Genomic DNA, 17,380 nt, shown 5'->3' with positions numbered 1-17,380 from the left:
TTAACACAAGGATGCACAGCCCTGTTTGTTTTCTCCAGTAGTGCCCACAAAATAAGTGTTTCCAAGCCACCTCAGACGCTCAGGACTTCCAGACAGAGGCACAGTGAGAGTTATTATTGCTCAGTGGGGTGTAAACACAAAATACAAACTCGTGGATTTGTTTGTTTGGGGGAACTGTTGAAGAAATCTATCAGCCGGACACTCCTTTAGAATAGTCCTACCTACTGCCCAATATGTGACCACTGTGAGTTAAAGTTAATCTAAGGGTCATGTGTCCCCCCCTATGGTGAGCTAAACATGGCTGCCCAAACACAGCTCTGTGCTAGGAACCGGACAATATCCATGAACCCCGCCCAGTGCTCCAGTGCATTATCCATCACAAGCTGATCCTATTAAAACATGGACACAATGGAGGACAGGGTAAATGGTGAAGGTCAGGGTTAGATTAAGGCAGGGGTCGGCAACTGGCGGCCCACAGGCCATGACTGGCCTGTGGGCCAAAAAAAAAGAAGGTAAAATATATATATATATATTTTTTTTTTTTTTTGGTCATGGGCCCCCCCTCTGCCTTGGGCCCCCCCACAACTGTCCCCTTTGTCCCCGCAGTCCGACGGCCCTGTGTGTGTGTGTGTGTGTGTGTGTGTGTGTGTGTGTGTGTGTGTGTGTGTGTGTGTGTGTGTGTGTGTGTTTGTGTGTGTGAGAGTGCGTGTCTGTGTGTGTGTGTGCGGTCAGTCAGCACCCGCCGTGGTGTGGTTGTGTGTTGTGTTTTAAGAGTGGTTGGCTGCTTTTTTAGGTGCACACTACTGCCCTCTCTCCAGCATAGATAGGAAAGGAGGAGCGGCTTTACGCATGGCCTTTGCATACAATGAGGCCCTTTCTACGGACACTTTTACCTGGCAGAACCAGGCTGACAACTGCGCAACTTTTTCACTTTATCTTCACATTTAGGGTTAGGACTAAGAGTTACTGGGGGACGAGATCAGCAAATCAAGTCATTCAAATACCAACGGGAGGTCCCCCGCTCGGCTACATTATGAATGAACTTATTTTTTCTTTTCATTTTTTATTCAATAATCACAATCGCGTTTGCAGTTTATAATGTGATCAGGCATGACATTCACGTGATTAGGGCATACACTCGTTTATATGTAGGCCTACGTCTTTCTAGAGTAATCTAGTGTGTGGTAGGCTAGGCATATGACTAAGCCAGCTGACGGGCCTGCGTCGCAGTTCCAGATGCATTTTCATTAATCAATTCCTCGGACTAACCTTCGATAATGTTCTGGCCCGCCACCTACTGGCTGGATTATTTATTTTTTCGAGGCCAAATTTACTTGCTGACCCCTGGATTAAAGGGACACTGTGTAAAAATGACTCCCATCTAGTGGTACAATTGTATATTGCATTCAAACTAATAGTGGTCGCTTGTTCAAAAACTACGGTGAGCAGTATGTGCCAAGAAGCTGTGTCATGACATCCAATACTACCTCATCGAGTCATTCGAGTGATGATGAGGTTTGTTATTTCAAACAAATTTTAAACTGCATTGAATCATTAGTGTAAGCTAATGATGTATGAGTAATTACTCCTCGAGCAAGATAGTGAATTATTTCAGTCCTCATTCACGCTGGCTCAGTGTGAAAACGCGTTTGCATTTTCTGTACCACGTAGTGCTTTTTGTCCCTCTCGGCCGTTCATAGACCGGAAGAACATGGAAGCCTCCATGAAGCCTACCCGTCCTATGTAACTACATATTAATTATTCTTCGCTCAGGAGGATAAGTGAGATTTTTGGCAGAGATAATTTTACACCAATGAGGACTTATTTATGAATGAATACGTTGATTTGAGGTAATAAATGACTTAAAATATTACACAGTGTCCCTTTAAGGTAAAGGTCTTACAAACTATGGTTAAGTAGAGGGCAGGGTTAATGGTGAAGGTCAGGGTTAGATTAAGGTAAAGGTTTTACACACTATGATTAAGTGGAGAGCAGGGTTAATGGTGAAGGTCAGGGTTAGATTGAGGTAAAGGTTTTACACACTATGATTAAGTGGAGAGCAGGGTTAATGGTGAAGGTCAGGGTTAGATTGAGGTAAAGGTTTTACACACTATGATTAAGTGGAGAGCAGGGTTAATGGTGAAGGTCAGGGTTAGATTGAGGTAAAGGTCTTACACACTATGGTTAAGTGAAGGGCAGGGTTAATGCTTAAGGTAAGAGCTAGATTAAGTTTAAGATCTTACCCACCATGGTAAAGTTGAGGGCAGGGTTAATGGTTAAGGTGAGGATGAGATAAGGTAAGGGTCAGGTCTTACCCACAATGTCGAGATTAAGGTGAGGGTTAATGGTTAAGATTAGGGATGGGCATTCGATTAAGTTGTCTTAGTCGATCGTCTGGAGAATTAACGATCAATTAGTCGATTAATCGTTAATATTTTACATTAAAATTAAAAAATATATTTATATTCAAAATGAAATGAAAATACAAATGCAGCGTGTTTTCCTCATTGGGATCTTTATTATTAGATGAACAACTCAGTTAAACCAAATCCGTTCAATAGTTATGCGCTATTGTGCTCTAAGCAACGGAGCATGCAGCTCGAAGCCGGTGCTCATAAACATAACTTAACCAACCAGTCTACGGATTTTTGTTAGGGTTAGCTTGGCAAGGCGGGGGAACAACTTTCCACAATCCAGGGGCTCAGAAAGTTCCTTATTTCTGCTTCGATGCTAACCTCGCCTTGAGTGGTAGGCCTATAGTGCTCCCCAAGAAGTCATTTTTTAAATCATAATGGTCCCACACCAGACTTCGCCGTGGCCTCGTCCGCTTCATGATTACATCGCCGTGTTCCAATATCCATACTATCCATACTTACTAGTCTAAGTTTGAGTACGTAGGGCGTTCCGATTCAGATCGGGCGAAAATAAGTGTACTGAAAACGGTCAAATCGCGAAGTGTGTGGCGACGCACACTTTTTCGTACTCAACGGCAGCCATCTTAGCTATGTAGCGGAAGAGGGCGGAGTCAGGCTGAGCCAAAGTCGGCGCATTTTCCACATAGCCTGCATTAATCAGTCCCTTCAGAAAAACGCGATTATGCGATTGCATAATTCAACGCATAATCAGGTCCGGGGGCCGCATTTTTTCAAATATGCCGCACTTTCACCGCATAAACTGCCAATTTCCGCGAAAAAAGCAGCCATTTCCCCCTGTTGCCATGGGAACGTTATGAAGTGACGTAATTACGCGACGTGAACGTCATCGCAAACCCCGCGACGAAGGCAAGATGAAGCGGTCTCATTTGCCAACAAAGATAAGTGCAAAAGACCGTGCAAAGCAGTTTCCCGGATTGTTACACGACAGTGGGGGCAAATTATTTTGCACTTCGTGCAACTGCGTGTTGGACCACAGGCGGAAGTCGACGCTGGAAAAACACTTTGCCGCAGCCAAACATGCAAGGATGGTTAAAGAGATGGACGTTGAGGGAGAGGGGATGGAGGATGAGGAATGATTGGCTAGTGTTAGAGGCTACGCAGTTAGTTTTCATTTGGACTGTTGTAGTTTCATTCAATGAGTTGATTCAACTTTACAGTTGTTAGATTGCACTTTTTTGTTACTCTTTTGAAAAGCTTCCTTTAAACATTTATTTATTTATATTTTATTTATTCATTTTTACAGAAGTTTTAGCAGATTCTTTTTGTAAAGCTACAGAAGTTGTACTCAATGTTTTGTAAGTTTGAGCCATGTTTTAAGGTCTCAAATAAAACAAGACTAGAACTTAAATATTCCAATTTACAATTAGGGCATTTAGCAGATGCTTTTATCCAAAGCGACTTACATCGTTTAATACACACATTGACACACAGACGGCAGAGTCAACCATGCAAGGCGACAGCCAGCTCGTCAGGTCAAATTGTAAATTGTAAATATTCAGAGCACTTTCTGTGATGTAGTATGCTTGTTTTTCATAGAAAGTAATAAGAAATGACTCTTTACATTAAGGTAATAGCCTAGTGAGAACAGGGTGTTGGGGGAATCACTTTTTCCCCCTCTTTTTCAAACCCAAATTTTCGCATGTTCCCGCATTTTTTGCAAGTTCCTGCATTTTTTCGCGAGTTCCCATAATTTCGTCGCATAAAATTGCATAAATATGCTGCATATTTCATCGCATTTTTTAAGAAAACGTGTAGTTTTTATAGCTTTTTATAGCTGCTAGGCGTAAAGAGTTCACCGTTCAAAGCGGGATGTTTATTGCGGGGGAGGAGCCGCAAATTTAAATATTGCCCCCGTGTGGTTAAATGTTTAATTGCACACTGCATTAGTTTAATCAATGAAAATTGTACGTAATCGACAAAATCCTTAACGATCAATTAGTCGATCGTCGATTAATCATGCCCATCCCTAGTTAAGATAAGGGTCAGGCTTTACCTTTGATTGGGAGGTTTAGGGCAGGGTTAATGGTTAAGTTGAGGGTTAATGGTTAAGGGTCAGGTCTTACCCACAATGGTGAAGTTATGGTGAGGGTTAATGGTTAAGGGTCAGGTCTAACCCACGATGGTGAGGTTAAGGTGAGGGTTAATGGTTAGGGGTCAGGTCTTACTCACGATGGGGAGGTTAAGGTGAGGGTTAGTTAAGGTAAGGGTCAGGTCTTACCCACGATGGTGAGGTTGAGGGCAGCCTGGCGCAGGCCGTAGCTGTTCTTCAGCTCGATGGTGTAGCAGCCGCAGTGCTCCTGCTGGCCCGAGGCGATGATCAGCTGACTGCTGCTGTCGCTGCTCTCTATGCTCACCCCCCCGGTGCCCTGCTGGATCTGAGGAACAGGATCAATCAATAGTTGGAGATGATTTATGGATCCATATTATTTATAGATTCATATTAGTTATTGATTCATATTAGATATTGATTAATCATTACTTTGTTTTAGTGTTATTGATCATTTGGTTATTGATAAGTTATTGATCATTTGGTTATTGATGAGAATTTATCATTTGGTTATTGATGAGTATAGAGCATTAGTTTATTGATAAGTTATTGGGCATTTGGTTGTTGATAAGTTATTGATCATTTGGTTATAGATGAGTATTGATCATTTGGTTATTGATGAGTATAGATAATTTGGTTATTGATAAGTTATTGATCATTTGGTTATTGATGAGTATTGATCAGTGTCCTACCGGCTTCCTGAACTTGAGCCAGGTGCAGCTGAAGGGCGGAGCTCCGGAGAAGCGGCAGCTGATCTCCACCTTCTCCCCGGCTAGGATCTTCATGTCCTCTGGGAACTGGAGGATCTGAGGAGGAAGGGCTGAACACACACACACACACACACACACACACACACACACACACGCACACGCACACACACACAGTAGCCACATACACGCACACACACACACACACACACACACATACAGAGAAACAAAACAGAAACACACAAACACACACACACACACGCATTAACAACATACACAGAAACAACCCAGAAACACACACACACAAATATGCAGACACTCACACACACAAATCCATACACACACACACTACTGGTGGATTTAATGATTTGTTTCCGTGACCCAGTTCGCGTGATTCAGTTCGCCACGAGGAGTCGTTCGCGAATCGTTCGTTCGTTCGTTCGTTCAGTCGAATTTGCGGTAGCACTAACTCCACTAAGTCTGACTGAATCAGCTGAGAACCGTGCAATGGGGTCCATTCCATGATGCGATTTATCGCTACCGGAAACCAGGCTGAACGAACATATGATTCGTGAACGACTCCTCCCAGTTCAGTCGAGTTTCCGGTGAATCGATTCACCGGAAACTCGACTGAACGCGGAGGAGTCGTTCACGATTCAGCCTAGTTTCCGGTAACGGTGAATCGCATCATGGAATGCATGCCATTGCACTGAGTCAGTCAGACTCAGTGGAGTTAGTGCTACCGGAAACTCGTTCGTTCGTTCAGTCGAGTTTCCGGTGAATCGAATGGTGAACAAGACGACCGAACGAACGAGAGAGACGAACCGGTTCGGTTTGTGCGTTCTAAAGACTCGTTCATTCGAACCGGTTCGCGAACGAACGAGCCAACACTAACACACACACACACACACACACACACACAGAAAAACAAACACACACAGTAAAAACACACACTCACACACTCACACAGACACACACACACACATACACAAAAATCCGGCATGCACAAGTTTGCATTTTGCATGGAGGGCATTTAGCAGACCTTCAAAAGCAACTTACAACCATTCACACACAGGCTCACACTCTTGTCACAGCTTGTTGGGGTAGGTTGAGGTGTCTTCCTCAGACACTCTTGCTCAGATACTCTTACCACACTAGGGTTGGTGAGTATGTAAGTATTATGTTATGTGTGTCTGTGTGCCTCTCCCTGACACCTACATGTTGTAGCAATGCAGTTTGGTAACGCAGTGCCAAAGCTCCTATATCTGGAGTCCCCAGCCCTGACCAGGTCACCGTGCTGCTCAGTACAGTTGCTCCAGACCCTTGACCCCAACACCCCCTCCTCACGGCGGTACAGACACACAGACCGTACCTTGTTTAGGAGGAGTCTTCGTTGTTGGTTTCTTAATCCGGGCTTCACCTGCAGAGAGATACAACAGTCTGATTAAACCTGCTGGACTGGTCATCTGACATGAATCATGTGTCTTATCCCAATAGTGGCAGTAGTAGTGGTCGTTGTAGTGGTAGTAGTAGTGGAAGTAGTAATGGTAGTGGTCATAGTAGTGGTAGTAGTAACAGTAGTACTATTAGTGGCAGAAGTAGTTGTAGTGGTAGTAGTAGTTGCGGTAGTAGTAGTGGTAGTAGTAGTAGTAGTAGTAGTGGTGGTAGTATCTGGAACGATCTTCCGCTCTCTCTGCGTTCGATGGAGTCTGTTGACTCCTTCAAAAAGCAACTAAAGACCTATTTGTTTGCTCATGCTTTTGCTTAGCTGTCTTGGGGCTGCTATGTCTGTCACCTAGTTGTCTTGGCCTTTTAAACTTAAATTTGTATGTACTTCTTAACTGTGTATTGTTATTGTTTTTGTTTTAACTGTGAAGCGCTTTGTGACCCTGGTCTGTGAAAGGCGCTGTACAAATAAAGCTTACTTACTTACTTACTAGTAGTGGCAGTGGTAGTAGTAGTAGTGGTAGTAGTAGTGGTGGTAGTAGTGGCAGGCGTAGTAGTAGTAGTGGTAGTAGTAGTGGTGGTAGTAGTGGCAGTGGTAGTAGTAGTAGTGGTAGTAGTAGTGGTGGTAGTAGTGGCAGTGGTAGTAGTAGTAGTGGTAGTAGTAGTGGTAGTATTGATCTCTGTATTCTGTGTCTTTAAGAGCGGTGACATATCTGGAGCCATATACTGAAGTATAGCAACCAAGGAGGAGGAGAGGGAGAGGAGAGGATGGGGGAGGAAGAGGAGGAGGCGTGGGGGGAGGAAGAAGAGGAGGGCATGGGGGAGGTAGAGGAGGAGGGGGAGTGGAGGGAGCGGGTGATTAGGAGGAGGTGATGGGGGAGGAAGAGGAGGAGAGGAGGAGGGGATTGGGGAGGGAGAGGAGGAGTGGAGGGAGGAGAAGGGAGCAGGGAGGGAGAGAGAGGGACGTAGGAGTACATACTATTTGGTTGAGTGTCTGTGGTTTTCATGTCCTTATATGGACATTCTAAAAATACTCCCTGAAGGAATCCAGGATATAACTCCTCCAGTATTTATTTTCCATCTCAGAGCCATGCGACCCTGCCGGCTGAAAAAGTAACCCTCACTCTCTACACTATCCCACAACTCTTTATACTACTCTAGCACTTTTCAGAACTATCTATCACCATATCTATTACTCTCTATCACTTTCTGTCACCCTCCATCACTCTCTATCACCATCTATTACACTCTATCTCTCTCAACCAATCAGTTCCCTCACTCTCTCCAGGGGCCACCTGAGTCTTTAGTCCTTAAGTCATGGGGCAGTTATCAACAATGCACAATTTTAGCTCACTAAGCTAGATTTAGGCAACATGAAGCATGCTAGGCTACATGTAGCATGCTATGCTAACTGTACTATGCTAGGCCTGTGACCCCAGCCTGTTGAAGATAGAGAGAGTGAGCTACAACAAAACACCACGACATCACAACACAATAACACAATAACAACACAACGATAAGTAGCAATGTAGTTCACTAGGCGATATGTAGAATGTTAGGCTACATGTCGTATGCTAGGATAAATGCTAAATGCTTGGATCAATGTAGCAGGCTAGGCTAGATGTAACATGATAGGCTTAACACCAATGACATCCGGAACTTCCGACCGATATCTCTTATTTCATTCCTTTCCAAAACTGTCCTCCTATCGCTAACAAAACAATCTGCTTGACCCTCATAAGTCAGGCTTCAAGACTGCACATTCCACTGAGATGCACCTATAAGGTCACATGGAATGGTTCCTTGTCCAAACCCTTCACTCTTGACACTGGTGTCCCTCAAGGCTCTGTACTGGGACCCCTTCTGTTCTCCCTATATACCATATCCTTGTGCTGTCAACACATCATATGGTTTGGATTCCTCAGAGATTCCTGTTTTCCCCCTCCTCTGACAACACCCTGATCTCAGAATGTCTGGCAGATATCAGCATTTAGATGACCCATCACCTGAAGCTTAAACTCAACAAGACTGAGCTCTTCCTTGTGCAAGGGAAAGATTGCCCTCACATAGACCTACTGCTCACTGTCGAGGACATTGTGGTATCTCAATCACAAAACGCGTGAAACCTTGGTGCAATACTGGACATTTACTCCCACTCATCTCATACAATCATCACGTTATGCTACACGACGAACATTCCCGTGGTGGCCCGATCCTGTAGATTTGCTCTCTACAACATCCGCTGGTTTCCCCTCCTCACAAGGGAAGCTGCTCAGCTCCTGGTCCAAACGCTCGTCGTCTCCCGCCTAAACTATGCAATTCGCTCCTGGCTGGACTCCCTGCCTCCGTGATCAAAGCATTGCAGCGTATCCAGAACGCTGCAGCACACCTGGTATTCAAACCTACCTAAATTCTCCCATTTGACCCCCTGGCACTTGAAAATAGCATCATGTAGCATCTTAACATTGCTATTTTTGTTGTATATGGGGAACGGGTTAGCCTAGCGATTGTTAGTGCTTGGCACTTGGCTCTATGAACATCCTTACTGTACCGACAGAGATATATTATTGTTTCTCTTTTATCTGACAAATGTACCTTTTGTTAGTCGCTTTGGATAAAAGCATCTACAAAATTTCCCTTAAATGTAAATGTAGGCTAGATGTAGCATGCTAGGCTACATGTAGCATGCTGGGCCTGTGGCACCAGTCTGGGGAAGATGTGCGAAGGAGAGAGTGCATATGAGGGAGTCCTCCACACCATGTATGGTCATGGAGCAGCGCACGCACCCTAACATTTAAAGAGAGAGAGAGTTAGAGAGAGAGAGTTAGAGAGAGAGAGAGAGAGAGAGAGAGGGAGAGAGAGGGAGAGAGAGAGACAGAGAGAGAGAGAGAGAGAGAGAGAGAGAGAGAGAGAGAGAGTTAGAGAGAGAGAGTTAGAGAGAGAGAGAGAGAGAGAGAGAGAGAGAGAGAGAGAGAGAGAGAGAGAGAGAGTTAGAGAGTTAGAGAGAGAGAGAGAGAGAGAGAGAGAGAGAGAGAGAGAGAGAAAGAGAGAAAGAGAAACACACACACACACACCACACGCATACGCATACACATAAACCACACGGATACAGAGAGACAAAGACAGAGGGATAGGTAGAGAGGAGAATAAAGAGAGGAAGATGGACAGAGAGAAAGGAAGGATGAAGAGAGAGGAGGAGGGGGAGGAGAGAGAAATAAAGGAGGGCAAAGAGAGGAATACCTTTCATGGGGTTGATAGGAACAGACAAGAGGACCCGAGTAGTCAGGGTTAATTGAACGCACTAAAATCACTCGCTGTCTCTGTATTTGTACTATCTAACCTCTACCCGCTCCTTAATAACCTGTCTCTGTATTGACTGTCTAACCACTACCGGCTCCTAAATTACCTGTCTCTGTTTTGACTGTCTAACCCCTACCTGCTCATGAATGACCTGTCGCTATACTGTCTAACCCCTACCTGCTCCTTAATGACCTGCCTCTGTATCCACTGTCTAACCCCTACCTGCTCCTTAATGACCTGCCTCTGTATCCACTGTCTAACCCCTACCTGCTCCTTAATGACCTGCCTCTGTATCCACTGTCTAACCCCTACCTGCTCCTTGGTTGCACCGCAGAGCAACCATGATTTTGATTAATGGAAAATGAATATATGATAAAAATAAGTAAGTACAAATATTTGCTCTACCACTAGCACTGCTTTTTGGTAATTTTGGTAGTATAAAAGCTAGGAATCCATCGTGTTGAATGAATACATAACTGGAATACGAGACTGAAATTCACAGCTTATAAAAAGTAACGTTATTACACGGTGACTGCAGTCAGCAACGAAGGAACGTAACATGTCGATGACGCTATACACTACATAAAAGACTAACATACACACACACACACGCACACAAACACAGAACATTTGACACAACTTGTATTAACAATATAAACAATATAATAATGACAAAGGTTATAAGATGCAAGATACGCGCTAAACTATGACTTTGACCACTCTAGTATCAGTGCTAGCATTGTCAGCAGAGACCTACCTACGTCCTACTCATATTCCTACGGAAATATTAGCTTCACTATGCTAATCTTAACGTCACTGTGGTAATGGGGAGCGTGTCTATGTTCCCCGGGTCCGATGTTCCCCGGATCCTATGTTCCCCGGGTCCTATGTTCCCCGGGTCCCATGTTCCCCTCTTTGTATGAGACTGGGGAACATTTTTTAAAAAGGGTCCTATGTTCCCCGCTTTTCCCAAAAAGGGTCCTATGTTCCCCGATATCATTACTGCCAAATTCCGGCCGAGATAACTACCATTGCATGTCTTTACCTTTTGTGGAAGAGGGAGGCGCACAGAGCTTTTGGCCGTGATATTATTATACAATTATATTATATTATATACTATCATATAAAGAGCTCCGGGAGTCGCAAACGGCAACAATCACTTTCTCCTCAATGCTGCAGCTCACCACGGAGTTGGCCGGTTGAAAGCTGATTGGCTGTTACGTTACACATGTCACTCAGTGGCCACGCTGTTGAACGCCGATTGGCTGTCATCACGCGAATGTCGCGTCAGAGTTTAAATATTTTTAAAGATTGATAGATTGCGGGGAACATAGGACCCTTTTCCCAGAAAAGGGTCCTATGTTCCCCGCTTTTCCGATAAAGGGTATTTTGCTCCCCGGTATGTATGGCTACAGGGGATCATAGGACCCATTTTGGGAAAAACGGGGAACATAGGACCCGGGGAACATAGGACCCGGGGAACATAGGGATGACCCCGTGGTAATGTTAGCATCACTGTGGCAATTTTAGAAACACCATGGTAGCGTTAACATCACCGTGGTAATGTTCGAATGATCATGGTTATGTTAGTATTACTTTGGGTAATGCTCGAATCACCATGGTTATGTCAGCATCAGCGTGGTTATGTTAGCATCACCGTGGTAATATTCAAATCACCATGGTTATGTAAGCATCGCTGTTGTAATGTTTGAATCCCCATGGTTATGTCAGCATCACCGTGGTTATGTTAGCATCACCGTGGTAATGTTAGAATCACTATGGTTATGTCAGCATCACAGTGGCAATGTTAGCATCGTTGTGGTAGAATTAGCATCAAATTGCAAACATTGGCACTGTTTCTTTGAGTTACACAGCTTGTTATAGAACTTTCAAGCAGCCGGAATCAATGCTACTTCTATGGCCGATTCTGGTGTGTCCCATGTATACACATATATGTGTGAGTGAGTGAGTGAGTGAGTGAGTGAGTGAGTGAGTGAGTGAGTGAGTGAGTGAGTGAGTGAGTGTGTGCGTGTGCGCATGGGCGTGTGCATGTGTGTGTGGTAGCGCAGCAGTGGGCAGCGGCTCCAAGCTGCAGCTCCTTATTGGGACAAAAGGAGAGCGAGGCTGCATAGTTTGGAAACTCACTCTCAGACGCTGGGCCTGAGTTCTTCTTCCTGTCAGCTAGAGTACTGTCCTCTGGGTCTAGAGAAGAGGACAGAGGAGGAGAGAGGAGGAGGAGAGAAGAGCAGAGGAGAGAGAAAAGTAGAGAGGGGAGGAGAGGACAGGTGAGGAGAGGAGGGGAGAGAGGAAAAGAGGAGGGAGGAGGAGAGGGGAGAGAAGAGAGGACAAAAACGAGGGGGGGGAGAGGAGGAGAGGAGATGAGAGGAGGAGAGGAGAGGGAGGAGAGGAGAGAGGAGGAGAGGAGAGAGGGGAATGGAGGGGAGAGGGGGAGAGGAGAGGGAGGAGAGGAGAGAGGGGAATGGAGGGGAGAGGAGGAGAGGAGAGAGGGGAATGGAGGGGAGAGGGGGAGAGGAGAGAGGGGAATGGAGGGGAGAGGAGGAGAGGATTGGTGGGAGAGGAGGAGAGAGGAAATGAGAGGAGAGGAGAGAGGAAAGGGGAGAGGAGAGTAGGAGAGGAGGACAGAAGAGAGGAGGAGAGGAGTAAAGGAGAAAATATTATTTTGTGATATTTGTATCACTCCTATCTTCCTAGGTGGTATGAAGGAGGGGTGTTCTTTACCAGATACATAATGTTGTACAAAATGAGAGTCTTTTTGAGATTGAGTCCTGTCATGAACAAATGTATTAATGGCCAGAGTTAATGGCCAGAAACGTTTGCCACCAAACATATATTCCTGTACTGGGGGCCCCAGGTCAGTGGGGGGTATTATATTTGTTTTTAAATGTGTAGTTATAAAACCATGGGAATGGTATAGTTGTGTCAGGCTCACGTGGTACTCACCATCCACTAGGACCATGCAGGAGGTCTCGGTCTTCCCTAAGCTGGTCTCCACGCGGCATTTATACTGTCCCTCATCCTCTGGGAGGGCCTTTTCTATGGTCAGGGAGCACAGCCCTCCTGCAACACAGTACATGTCATACATCTCATATCAATACCTCCTATCAGTGTGAAACGCCCTGTTATAGAAGGTATTAAAGAAGGTATATTCTACATATAAACCACCTGCTACATATCATATACTTTATTATTTAAGGTCTTCAACAAGGTATATTATATGTAGCAGGTGGTATAAACATATATATATATATATACATATATACATACATATATATATATATATATATATATATATACATACATATATATGCATATATACATATATATATATATATATATATATATATATATATATATATATATACATATATATATATATATATATATATATATATATATATATATATATCCCTTGCAGCAAATAGTAGTCATCAATCTACTTTCTATACCATCACATGGCATCACAATATGTACACCAGCAACAACCCAAGGCAACAAGCCAACACCATGACCAGGTGTAATAGACTCAATGGAGCCAACATGGAGGCCTTTGGCAGTTGTCATGTCTGACCATGACTCCGTCAGATGGTAATGAAGAGTTGATTGGTCTGTCTGTCCTCAACACAAAGACTAGTATCTAGAATGCTAGCATTAGCATCTAGAATCTACTGGACTTCAACTTAGCTATCCGTGCGTTTGTGTGTGTGTTTGTGTTTACGCACATCTACACCTAGACAAACACACACACACAAACACATATCCTTGTATATAGCTCTGTATATCGATGAAATCATTATACATCAGTCTTTGTATTTAGGTAGGCACATATGTATGTTTACATGACTGTGTGTATGTGTGTGTATGACTGCTGTGTGTGAGTGTGTGTGTGTGTGTGTCACCTTCGCTAGCCAGGACGATGAACTTGGATGGTTTGATGACCTTCCCGTCCAGTGTCCAGGTGACCTTGACATCACGGAGGTCAGCGGTCAGCAGGCAACACTGCAGCCTGAGCTTCTGACCGTCCAACACGTTGATATTACTCAGCTTCTGTTTGAAGTCAGGTGCTCCTGCTCCTCCTCCTCCTCCTCTTCCTGCGTCCACACAGTTCTTGGCCTCCTTCTCTCCGTTCTTGGGGGTGTTCTCCACCTCCTTCTTGGGGGTGTTCTCCACCTCCTTCTTGGGGGTGTTCTCCACCTCCTTCTTGGGGGTGTTCTCCACCTCCTTCTTGGGGGTGTTCTCCACCTCCTTCTTGGGGGTAGTCTTCTTACCCAGGATGGACCTGAAGTCCACCTGCTGGGGGCCTTTCTTCTCCTCCTCTGGCCGGGGCTTGACCCCTGACCCCTTCAGGTTGGCTCTGAAGGCCATGGGTGGTGGGGGGAGGGGGGCGGGGGTCTTGAGGCTGGGGGGCTCGTTGGGGGCGGGGGTCTTTTGTCCGGGGGGCCCGTGGGGGGCGGGGAGCTTGCGGAAGTCCACCTGTCGCGCCTCGACTAGACGCTGCTGCTCATCGACGTGCTCCTGCGGCTCTGCGCTGCGCCTAAGGAGGCCCCTTCGATCTGCTGCTCCTGGACCTGTCCCTCCTGCTCCTGCTGCTCCTGCTGATGCTGGGCCTGCTCCTGGACCTGCTCCTCTCTGCCCCAGAGAGACCTGCTCCTGGCCTGGTGTCTCCTGGTCCAGGCTCTTCCGTCCCAGCTGTAGAGGAGTGTTGCTGCTCTGGTCGCTGCCTCTCTCCCCTGTTCCTCTCTCTCTTCTGGCTCCGCCCCCCCCCCCCCCCCCGCCCCCCCTCTGGGCCCGCAGGACCAGGCCTGGACCAATCACAACGCAGGGAGATGGGAAAGTAAAAAGGACAGGCTGCATGGACGCGTTACATCACAGATGACTCTAATGCCCCAATATGGGCATGGACCCAGAACAGCCTGGAACGCAGTCAAACTCCCTCTCTCTCACAAACCCACACACCCACACACACACACACACACACACACACACACACACACACACACACACACACACACACACACACACACACACACACACACAGACCCTTATATGCACACAAACATGTGCATTAGAAAAAGAAACTGACACATGAGAGAGATGGCGATGGTCCTGTTATCTCTGAACTTCTAAAGGTTTATTTTTAACTTTTAGATGAAGAAAGATTTTTACACACACAAACACATTATATATGTGACATGGAGGGCGATCTGTTGGGATAATAGATATAGACGGGAGCAATGGAGAGAGAGGCAGAGAGAACGTAGTGCTAGAGCACCAGCGGTTGAACGATACAAGACAGTAGGAAGAAGAGAGAAGGCTGCTCTCACCTGCCCTCCTCCTACTCCTCTCCAGGGGTCTCATTTATAAAACTGTGCGTGGCATCGTTACTAAAAGTGTACGTACGCCCAAAAGCCAAGTTTTGCGTGCGCCAAAAAATATTCAGATTTATAAAACACCGTACGCAATCTTTGCTTTATAAATCACAGAGTGCATACAAGTGTGCGCAGCTGAATCAGCTTCACGTTCCGCCCTGTACATGCCCCTTTTTAACCATAAATGGTCAATGGAAATTACTTCATGAATGCGATCTGCATATAAAACAGACTCAGATGCCGGTATTATGTCTTGTCGGAAACAATGGCAGAAGGACTGAGAAAATCAAAAAAGCGAAATTTCACGGAGGTTGAAGTGGAGACACTTGTGGGTGAGATGGAGGCCCGAAAAGTAGTTTTGTTCGGCGGTCACGGGATTGGGATCGCCAACAACAAAAAGCAGAATGAGTGGCAACATGTTGCTGCAGCATTGAACTCTGTCAGTAGCACGGAGCGCACAGTCCCAGAATTAAAAAAGAAGTGGTCTGACATAAAGGTAGGCTTCATATTTGTATGTAGCCTACCAATAAATCGTTATGGTCCCTAAAGACCCTCTCCCTCCGAATCCTGCCATTTGCATGGTCCGCCAGAAGTGCCATATGGTGCAGCATTACCACGGCGCTCACCTCTGTATTTATAGGGTTACGGTTATAAGACTGACCGAGAACACCTTGGATAATCAGTTTGTATTCACCCACGTAAAATGTTCTTGAACATAACCCCTTTTTAATGCCTGATTTGTCATGAAAAGAATCAAGAGTAACGGACAACGATTGTGATGAGTGTGGCTTGGTTTTCCACACTTGGGATTTAATTGACATTTGAGTATGTGTTTACAGTGTCACATAAAAATATTATGTTATTGATACATGTTGGACAGATGCTTTATTCCATGCAGTCGCGCCGTCAGTGGACAGTATGGAGTGACGGGATTAAATATAGAGAATATTTTTTTTTTTCTATTCTAAGGAGATGTTTCTGGAGATATAACTGAGAAATAACGCAGTTGACTTAAATTATTGTGATACGCATGATAGGGGTTGAAATTAAATTTATGAAGGGTGATGATAAAACATAATCGTTCTTCTCACTCTACAATTCTTCTGTCTGACTTCAGTTCACCACCACACCATCTGTGTCTCCAATTCTCCTTTTCCTCCAAACCATGCGTACGCATGGGTCAGAGTTTGCTTAGGGCTGCGCACATTCTCCCGTCAAGTTGGTTTTTTATAGATCACAACCTTGGCGTGGAAAGTCACGTACGCCAATTTCAGCCCCGTTTTGTGCGTATGCAACGGTTATAAATGAGACCCCTGGTCTGTCCATCACACAGAGTCTGGTCAAACAGCCGCACTCTCCTACCTTGTACTCTCCTACTACACATACACAAATAGACGTTTGTGTGTGTGTGTGTGTGTGTGTGTGTGTGTCTGGGTGTGTTTGTGTGTGTGTGTGTGGTTGTCAATGTGTGTTTACCTCAGAGTATTAACATAGTCTCCAGCGTGGTGCTTTTTGACTCACCTGAGGAAGGAACAACATGTCAGCATGTTAGCCTGTCTAGGCGTGTTAGCATGTGTTACCAACTTAGCCTGTGTTAATATGTTATCCTGTCTGAGCATGTTAGCCAGTATTAGCATGTTAGCATGTCTTAGCATGTTAACCTATCTGAGCATGTTCTTGTCCTGGTATGTGCTTACCTGATGAGCAGGGAAATCACTCCCTCCTTGTGCAGCAGCGTGTACTCAGGCCCCGCCTCCAGGGGCCCGTTGTGTCCTGGCCCCGACCAGCGGGGGAGGGGGGGCGGCTCCCCGGCAACCACGCCGGTCAGAAGCACCTGCTGCCCCAGGACGCCACGCACCGTCCTGGGCCTGTAGATGACCCAGGGCTGAACCCCCCCCCCCGCTGGGCTCTTGAGCACACACACACACACACACACACACACACACACACACACACACACACACACACACACACACACACACACACACACACACACACACACACACACACACACACACACACACACACACAAACCATGAACTAACTGATGGCCTGGTC

The 17,380-nt window shown here is 45.5% G+C and overlaps 1 protein-coding gene across 1 annotated transcript in view; it reads right to left on the bottom strand.

The window, feature by feature from the left end:
- mylkb (myosin light chain kinase b) overlaps window positions 1-14,421 on the bottom strand; it is an 82,265-nt gene extending 67,844 nt beyond the window's left edge. Inside the window, exons 1-7 of the mRNA XM_030380912.1 lie at window positions 14,196-14,421; window positions 13,853-14,147; window positions 12,897-13,013; window positions 12,081-12,137; window positions 6,562-6,609; window positions 5,175-5,302; window positions 4,654-4,810 (exon numbers count right to left, since the gene is read on the bottom strand). Of these exons, the coding sequence (XP_030236772.1) occupies window positions 4,654-4,810; window positions 5,175-5,302; window positions 6,562-6,609; window positions 12,081-12,137; window positions 12,897-13,013; window positions 13,853-14,147; window positions 14,196-14,318 (925 nt within the window). The 5' untranslated portion in view covers window positions 14,319-14,421. The remainder of the gene's footprint in view (window positions 1-4,653; window positions 4,811-5,174; window positions 5,303-6,561; window positions 6,610-12,080; window positions 12,138-12,896; window positions 13,014-13,852; window positions 14,148-14,195) is intronic.
- Window positions 14,422-17,380: the final 2,959 nt, after the last annotated feature.

Source organism: Gadus morhua, chromosome 16 (assembly GCF_902167405.1).
Source record: "Gadus morhua chromosome 16, gadMor3.0, whole genome shotgun sequence".
Lineage (NCBI taxonomy): Eukaryota > Metazoa > Chordata > Actinopteri > Gadiformes > Gadidae > Gadus > Gadus morhua.
Note: the sequence above shows the minus strand (reverse complement) of the source record. Positions and strands in the feature narration are given on the sequence as shown.